This window comes from Acromyrmex echinatior, chromosome 1 (genome assembly GCF_024713525.1).
Source record: "Acromyrmex echinatior isolate Ae372 chromosome 1, ASM2471352v2, whole genome shotgun sequence".
Taxonomy (NCBI): domain Eukaryota; kingdom Metazoa; phylum Arthropoda; class Insecta; order Hymenoptera; family Formicidae; genus Acromyrmex; species Acromyrmex echinatior.
In genome coordinates this window covers 18665859-18675753 of record NC_141852.1, presented here as the reverse complement: position 1 = coordinate 18675753, position 9895 = coordinate 18665859, and the positions used below count along the sequence as shown (strand labels likewise).

Genomic DNA, 9895 nt, shown 5'->3' with positions numbered 1-9895 from the left:
AATATCAATGTATGCTCATTTGATCGCATTTTTAAAAACGTACCAATAGATGGCCCACCCTGTATTTGACTCTATACATTCTGGTATTTACAATTTACATTATTAAACCCGATGTAAATTTAATATTCACGCATGCAAATTATATTAAGTATATTTTTATACTTACAATTAATTGCTATATTACATATAAAGAAAAGAAAATAATATTATATACGATATATACATTATATTATTTTACATGCTTATTTTCACCTTAAATTTATCGTAAGATTAAATATCAATTTAGTCATTCGTAACATATAATGTTCATTGTTTGACGAATTGTTTGCAAGGATAACATTGTATACTCTATCCATAGGATTATTATGTTTGTCCGTTGAATTTCTTTGCAGGATGTAGCATATGCTTCGTACCTTATTTTCTCGTTTTACACCGCGAGATATCCCAAGAGCAGACATTTCGGAGGGTCGCGACAGTCCCGAACTTTTGTCAATATTGATCCCCCTCCCTTGAAACGCGAGGGATGTACGCGTTCGGCTAACGTATGTCTACGATTTTTAGAAGCTTTAATGCGTTGCGCAAATAAACGACCGTTTGTCAACTACATATACTTTAGCATCGTTCTCGATGTGTCCCATATGACTAAACGTATTTTAAATCATGTTATACTTGCGAGTCACAAGTGCTCAATTTACAAGTACAACATTTGAAGTATAATCACGTTGAGCATTCGAACGCGTTGACAGATCTAGTCGTACGCTTATTTTAAAAGATAAAACAAAGTTAGTTAGTCTCTGTTGTAATATATCACAGCTGCACGTTCATGAGCATAATATTATTAGTTATCGATCATCGCGAATAAATTAAGTCATCGTACATCGCGAATAAATTAAGTTTCCGTAAAGTATAAGAGGGGGGAGGCGTAAATTGATTTTTCGCCGTCTCGTTCGTTGACGTTGCTTTCCTTTTGCACGATCTGCGAGTCATTGGAGAGCGCATATGTACGACGAGACGCAAGAAAAAGATTTCAACCTGCTGGCTCCCATTTATCGACGCGCTACTTTGCTTCAATTAATATGCGCTAACAACATTAATTAATGCGGCACAGCCGCGACGGGCAAGGCCGACGAGAACGTGGGTTGGAGGGACAAGGAATTCTCTTCTCTTTTGCGTCTGTCTATCCATCAAGAGCGATCGCGTTGCTTGTGTCGCATTCAAACCGGGTTGGCGCCACCCCCCCCCCCCCCTGCCACCTTAACTTCGACATCAGAGGCTTTTGGGGCGATATTATCTGTAGGAAAGTGCTCGAGAATATTATACGTGCGTAGTGTACACACCCTATCGAGGCCAGCTACTTTAACCGTACTCGACGTTGGATGATTGAGAGGAGAGGAGTGAGACGGGAGATGAAGAGGGTAGGTGGAAGCATCCATCGTAGACGGTAGCTACTACTGCTAATCGAATTATCGATCCCTGTCCGCGTTCTCGAAGCGAATATTAGATTTTCTGCGAATTTTAATGTACAATGAGGGCCAGTAGCAGACTTCTTTTCCTCTTTCGCTGGAGGATGTCGACGTATTAATAGATGACAGGTTGTACTGCAATAAATTCGTAGCGTGGGAATATTGATACGATTAGTCACTCAGTCTATGCTCTTTTCTTATACTTTTATTACCTTCGAAATAATAATAAACAACGTTATTTGCATATATACATAAAAGCACATTACATTATTCATAATTTATAGTAATGATTAAGAATATATTCTAAAATGTTTATCGTAAATTACAATATTTATATAGAGTCCCATTCTAAATTTATTCGATTCTAAACTCTCAAGTTTGCTTTATTGTAGCCACTTCCGGTCGTAATTTCTTTTTCTATCGTATCCCTCAGCAGACGTTTATTACAAGCGAGTGATTTCTTTCGTCTGCATATCTGGGATCTAATTTTAAAAGCTTCATAGCGGCACCGGAGCGTTTCTTTCTCCCGCGACAGAATCTCTCTCCCGGCCGTATTCTATTTTCAGGTGTCCGCAGGTAGAGATGAATCGCAGGAACGCACTAGAGAAGCACTTACACGATAGAAACGTGTATATGGGACACCGCGTAAGCGTGTTCAAGGCACGTTTCTTCGCATAGGAACCGCGTGTGGGCGGTAGGAAGAAGGAAAGGAGGGGTTGAGAAGGAAAGCACAAGAACCTCGGGAAATGTCAGAGAAAAATTCCAATATGCCTCGAAATTCTGGCGGCCGTGCATGGAATGCATCTGAGCCCCTTGATTGTGCTTCGGTAGCATATTTTTCTCGTACTTCCGATATTGCACCAGCGAGTTTCTTCGTTTTATAACTGCGAACGCCATTTGAATCTCCGCTTTCTTTGGTCTGCACGAGGTGCACCATGTGCGCCCACAAAGGACACTTTTTCTCCGTTTTGTATTTGTGTATATCAGGAATAGTTTCCACTATTTCCCGTTTATTACGATTGAACGCAAGACATTCACTTATTTTGCATACTATACTTGTATCGTGTCTTGCGAACCTACCTGCGAAACATCTAATGATATCATAACTGGTCACTTATATAAGTCATAGTGTAGGAGTTAAAAAGATAGATTATTATATCATATATGTAGTATAAATTATATCTTTCTGTTAAATAACATTTTAATATATAAAGAAATAAAAACAATTTATAGCTATAAATTATTCTTTAATTTATACAAGACTACAAGATCAATCTTGAATTTTTTTTCCATATAGATCCATTTTTATATAGATCTTTAATTGTGATATATTCTTTGTTACAGGTGATGCCTCTTCCCCGTACCAACTTCTTGGCCATTTCGTCGATACATTCGAACGAATCTTTGACGTTAATAATGTCTGTATAGAAACAATCATTTCAATCTCACTGATTACTCTTTATCCGCTGAAGATATATTGGCATACTTGTCTCGTCTAGCGCATAATTCCACCGTGTATTTATCGCCCAACCAGTCGTTGGTGAAAGCACATCGGACTGAAATCGATCTGACGCGTAATATCACCAGCACTATTCGAAGCAGTAAATGGTTGTCGACATACCGCGAGGTATTGGTAGAAAATCGTTCCCCGGCACGAGTCACGTACCCGTTTGGGTACGGTAGAGCCTTGGCCGAAGACCAGCATCAAGATAAAGTCAGTGAGAGCTATACCCAAGGATGCGCAGGAACGGGTGGTGTCGTTAGTGGTGGATAACAACTCGTTGGAGGGGCCAGCGAGTGGTGAGGAAGGGGGCCACGGAAACGGCCCCCGAAAGGGCCCGCTGGATGGTCTAATCTACGAGCAACCATCAAGACCTAACCAGCAAGAGGGCGAATACATCCGATCAAACGAGACGCAGGAGCTTAGTATCGTCTTTGGTTCAGATCTGGCCGCAGTGGACACCGGACTGGGACCCACCAATGAACGCATAGAACTTGATGAAAGGACCGGAAGCAAGATCAAGCGGTCACAAAGCCCCATAGTGTCGGCAATCGACGATCACGTACACATCCCGATCTTGATACATTACAAACATCATCCGGAGGGATTCAACGGCGCAGCCTTGGAGCTACAATCGACCGGCGACAATTCCGACGCGCGCTCAAAGCGTTCGAGGAAGACGTTGGACGAGGATAACGATAACGACGACGAGCAACCGACGAGAAGAATCTGCGCGGCACATCGGCACAGAGTGTCCTGCCACGTAGCGCGAGCCCACACGGAGCCACCCTGTCGAAGAGACGTAAACCGAAGTCGACCCTGTCGTGTTCATGATCGCCGGCGGGACTGCTCCAGAGGAAAGTCGACGGAGAGACCAGAACATCGGCATCTGAGGTTCCACGATCCGAACGCCATCGTACGATTAGAACAAGACCCAATACTTCGTCCAGTTCGCATTCTCGGTTGTCCTCCCGCGGAGGGTCAAGAGATAACTTCCTATCTGGAACCGGCCGGACCTAGTTACGTTTACACGGGTATCGGCGTTGGTGGTCAGTTCGCCGGCGGTGAACCGCACTGCTTCGATCTGCACAATCCAGACAATATTCTGCCCAAGAGCCGCGTCGGCAGCATTGCCAGACTCCTCGACGGTCCGAATCGCGCCGTGAAGGATATCAATCGCAAGGTCTTGGCGATGGCGCGTGCCATGACACCCGCCTGGTCGCTGCGCCTGCTTGGCGTCAGCTGCGGTTCCGTGCTTTGCGCCTGGGGACTTTTGTTGATATTATCCGTACTTGGTGGCGGTGCTTCGCATGGCACCGGGATCGGTAACTTCGGCCTCGGTAGTATGACGGGTACGATGGACGATTTGAATGGCGTTAGATGTCCTTGGGCGTGCACGTGCGGCGGACAGGAGGTCGATTGTTCTCATCGTGAACTCACGCAGATTCCTGGTGACCTGGCGAGCCTGCTCATCGCGGAAAAACTGTAAGTAGTTAAATGCTAATTTTGAATATGCAACATAATTAAACAATTGCAACATAATATATATTACTGAAATATGTAACGCATAATTGTTATTATGGTTGTATTACTATGATGAGTGCATTTAAACATGTATTGTCTAAATGGAAAAAATAATGCTTTGAAACACTATTTCGTGAAGGGAAGCAGTATCTAAACTGTATCTTAGTTACAATTACGACATTATACAGTTGGAGCGCCAGTGCTGTAATCGCGTAGCAAAGTTAACCGAAGGTCTGACTTGCGTAACTACAGTTATTTAGTTCCGAGAGAACTCGTTAACGATTTCAACCGCCAGCAGAATTAGCGCTTGAAAAATTTCAAGTGAGAGGAGTAGCTTCTTATTTAACTTTTCAAGGATTAGTTCGACGCACAAAATGGGTGGGAATTAGTCACGTGAATGGCAAAATATCTCTTTGCGATCGTAAAAAGCATATTCATACGTGACAGGGCGCACATGTCACAGCTACGTAATTGACGCTTTTCAACATTCATGTTTTCCGTACTCGATATACAACATGACGCGAACCGTTGCAGTGGTAACAAATATTTTCGATTTATCAATAAATCAACGAGAAATCTAGATTCGTGTTTACTCGAGAGAGTCTGCTTCGAAGTATCGCCGATCGAACAATTCACGCGGCGATGAAAATCGGTTTGCCCATGTAGTTTCAGCGTTCACTTTGTTATTCGTGGCCCATTCCTTCAGGAAACAATTCATATCGCCTTTTTTTGTAAAACTACCGCCGCATAACGAACGCCAGCATTGCCGTGATATGATAAGCTTCTCATTCGCGTATTTATACGCGTACTTAAGTGAGCCAGATTCAACGAAAGACGAACGCCGCGAAAAATTTAACGGCGGAGTCGTCTCGAATGTTGCAATATTTGCATATTTTTATCGAATCGAGATGCTGAAGTAACGACCGTTTAACAACTGCGCGTTCTTGCTGCCAACGGGGCAGAAGGTAACGCAATAAAAACGGAGACAGCGCAATAATATACATTACAGCCAGCAATAGAAGGAAGCATAAAGAATGTCTTACGTTTTCTCAGAGAATTCTCAGAGATATTGCGGTGCTCGTTTTTACCAATAATACTGTCTCGAATATTACAGTATCGCACATATCCGCATATTGCGCGCAATAATGTGTCGGTGTATTGATTCGACGAGAAATATCACGATTTTTCGGATAAGCGATATTGTCAAGAGTTGCCGAATGAACGTACTTTGTTTTTGCTTTACGCAATCTGCACAATTCAAATAAAAGCTCCGACATTTATTGAAATTATGTATTAACTCTTTATAGAATCTTTATTTACCGATGCAATATTACACAATTTGCGAGAAATCCTATTTATTTTTTTTTTTTTAGTATTGTATACTTTTGTTAAAATATTACAATATCACGATCAATATTAAATAGTAATATAATAAAACCTGAGTAAATATTTAATAAGTATATGAATTTTTATGCGCATCCGCGTGTTTATAGCATATATCTATTATATATATAGGCGATTTAAAATCAATTGCGTTTTAAGATATCACGTTATGTCTGACTTTATCCATTTAGCTTTACTTTCTTTCGAATGGTCAATTTCTGAATCATATTTTAATAAATCTGTATCTATATTTAACGTAGACATATTAATGACCTTTGATTTGCATATGATTAATATGCCACGAGCGAACGACGGAGATACCAGAAATAATTAAATCCTCGAAATATATCGACGGTAACTTGTTGTGGGATACGGTGTCGTACGATGGCCCCCATTATGAAAATACCATCAACTCGAAACACGAAGTTCTGTCGGGCCGACGACGTCTTTTTACGCGGGATTATGGGCGCCTAATGTTGGCGCGGGCTACGAAATTCATTATGTCTTGTAAGCACGAACTGCTCGTATCTCAAAGAATATACGCGCGCGTGTCTCGCCTGCAAATTGAATTTACAACTTCAAATCGAGCGTCGTTGTGCTGCGCATCGCGTTAAACTGTGCGTACGATATTGATGTTAAATATTAGCGCGTTTTTATTCGCCGGACGGTACTCGTGGATATACAGCTGTACTTTGTCGCATAGGTACACGTGCGTGCTTCAAAATCTGCTGAAACCGCCGGGTCGATACCAATATAATTTGCACGATATATACATTTGGTGCAGATGCGTCGCGCAGATATGCCGCGTTTTATATTTCTCGCGTATAATTTTTATAAACCTGCAACATCCAAATATCGAGGCATGGATAAACACCATAATTTCAATTAATATATAAGAACGTGCAAAACGCGTTGGAGAAAGTTATGTAAAATTACTTTACCCCCCCCCCTCTCTCTCTCTCTCTCTCTCTCTCTCTCTCTCTCTCTCTTTCCATTTAAATCTATCGAGAATGCATGATATCGCTACTTACGATCGATACTAGCAAGCGCTTGAAATGAGATTAATGACTACAGTCAATACGCTTGCATGAAAGTGACGTGATTGATAATGTATAAAGTAAAGCTACGGATACATGTCGAGCGAAAAGATTGGAAGGACGGTGAATAGAAATAACTCAACGAAATGAAGGCGGAAATATAATGCTGTTTATGTTTAAATTTTTTGAATTAATATTTAACAACTTTATTATTAAAACCAAATTAACAAATTTTATTAAAATTTCATATATCAACCGAAAAATTGGCATAATAAATGTCATTTTGTTTAAAAAGATTTTTATGCGCGTTTATCAAAACGAAAAAAAAATAGACGTTTAATATTTTTCATATTTAATATTTTTCAATTTGTGTTAGTTGAAGCTGTAATAAACGTCCGTATAAAATCATTAACTGTGGGAGATGTTTCGTCCCAGGCGATATAGATAGCTCACTTTGATCACTGTCTAACTGAAAATCACTGTTTATACCTGTTCACCCGCAGTGAGTCGATCTTGGGATAATTAGGGATCCAAGCAACTAGATTTCCCTCTTCATAGTTAACCCTATCTAAATCCGTAGCCTGCGGATGGTTAAACGTTCTCGTGTTATACATGAGAGTACATTGATTGGTGTCACTACCAGCCATACCTCGCTATCAGTAGTTTGAATGAATCTCCAGAGACGGTTCTGAACTTCGATGTATACAATCTATGGTTGCAGAAGATTCTGGTAGTACATGCATCGATGTATATATATATATATATATATATATATATATATATATATATATATATATATATACACACACACATATATTCAATATTACGTGTCGAATTAAATTATCTTGATATCGCGTTAAATTCGCAATTATCCTACATCACGTTAACAGGACTTTCTATAATAATCTATCATGAAATATGTTATTATAGATAATGTTTGCTGATAACATCATGCAAAATTTATTATTAATTGAAATCAGTAATAGGTGTATATTATGTTGATAACAAAGAGCTTTTTAATAAATTTTTAAAAGTCCAAAAAAAATATATTTCTTTCTGCAATATAATATAATATTTTCCAACTCATATGTGTGCCATATATATTTATTTATCTTCTATTGTATTTTATTTATAAAGGAAGGATTTTGAAAAAAATTTTAATTTTAAAGAAATATTGCTAAATAATTACATCACAAAATTTGCACTTACTGATTCTATTCTGATTTCATTTTCACTGTTAAAAGTAAACATAAAATTTCTCTCATTGCTAGTTTTACGTTCAATTTTTCAATGAAATAACGTACACACACAGACGGTAAACGCAACATATTTTTTCTTGTACCAAAAATAGTAATAAAAAATTCACAAATAAATAGGGGATGGAAGTCGACGCCACACTTTGCTTCCGGCAAAGCCGTTCTGCTTCCACGAGTGGAGAACGCCGTTGTATAATAGTCGTACATCTACTGGTACCGCCCGCACTTATGATTTTTCGATTAAGCTATGTAAACAGTATATACGGCAAGCTAAACATCTGCCGACGCAAGCTGAGTGTTTGGGCAAGGCCCCGATACGATGTTCCAACTAACATTCAATGAACTAACGTTCATTTTACAAACGTCCTACATTTAGTTACATTCTGGTATGCATTCACGACTTGTAGCTACAATACATTGCAGTAAATATTGGAGTCGACACGTGATAGTTGTTTTGTTAATCCACCTTCGCTTCTGGTATTTACATTTTTCAAACGTTTTGGAGTTAGTTTTTTACCGGTATCTTTATGTTCGCTCGCCGAACATATTTCCATTAGTAGGGTGCTTCATTGTTTACGCAATTGCGGAAAATATTTTTTGTCGAGCACACATGCACACACATGTATACACCTCTCAATTACGATTTTATAGTAGAGCTGCTAATAATGCAGTACTACTACTCGTTCAAATACGTCATATATTCATTTTTTACAAATTGATTAAAAAACCTGTAACAATTTATTTGTGATATTATAATATTATATGTATTATATCGTAATATTTGTAATTACTCGTTATTGAAGTTGTAGATTTAAAAAAAATATAAAAAGTCTATTAATATAAGAACTGGATGAAAAAGTAATGTCTGAATTTCATTTTTGCCATATTTTAATTTAGCAACAAAATGTTTGAAAGATTAATCGTTTAGAATATATCGTTGGAAAACTCGTGTAGCATTCCATTATATCTAGAAAAAAAATCTGATAGTATAGCAATTATTTTAGTAAAAATCATTTTTTTACGGAGCTCAACAAAATAAAAAAAAAAATCTTCTCAATTTTCGTGATATTCTTCAATCGAAAAGTTAAAATCATAATTCTGCGCTTTTTTCTCTGTGATTTCAAACGTAAAGAAGCGAGGGAAATTCGCGAAATGAAGGTGGTACGCCCTCTAACTTAATTAGAAAATTCCAAGCATGCATCCTTTTTTCAGTCTGGTCGCGTATTGCCAGCAGATGTTGAAGTCGGTGACCTTCGTGACGATCAATGGTTTTAATTAGATTTTTTATGCGCAATCCCATGTTTCGCGACGTGTGAAATCGGGTAAGATATGTAGTCAGTTCCCTTCAGATTCCTCGAGTGCAATGCAGCGATCCGCATAGTTGCTCGAATGGCGTGAAACTACCGTACTCGCTTTACGCGCTACACGGAATGGGAAATGTGGGAAAGTGATATACAGGTTCAATAGTACCGCGATTCAATAATAATATTCTATTTCTCTCGGTGGTAAATTAAAGGCAAGGAAGTCAGATTGCTATGTTTCTGTTTATCTTGCAACTCTCCTGTTTATGATTCTTTAACATAAAATTGTATTCTAAAATTTTCATGCAAAAATAGCAGCTCTGTTAGATATCAAAGGAACAATGGCAATCCAATCTCTTAAGTTAAACAACATTTTGTTATTTTTAACTTCCATGTATGTCAAAATGTAAATCAATCCATTTCATTGATT

At 38.7% G+C, this 9895-nt stretch overlaps 1 protein-coding gene across 5 annotated transcripts in view; it reads left to right on the top strand.

The window, feature by feature from the left end:
- The first annotated feature begins 3100 nt into the window (after nt 1–3100).
- Nucleotides 3101–9895, top strand: part of sli (slit guidance ligand) — a 354258-nt gene continuing 347463 nt past the window's right edge. For all 5 annotated transcript variants that reach the window (XM_011070696.2, XM_011070695.2, XM_087404862.1 and 2 more), the window contains exon 1: nt 3101–4449. In XM_011070696.2, coding sequence (XP_011068998.1) covers nt 4157–4449 — 293 coding nt within the window. In that variant the 5' untranslated portion in view covers nt 3101–4156. The remainder of the gene's footprint in view (nt 4450–9895) is intronic.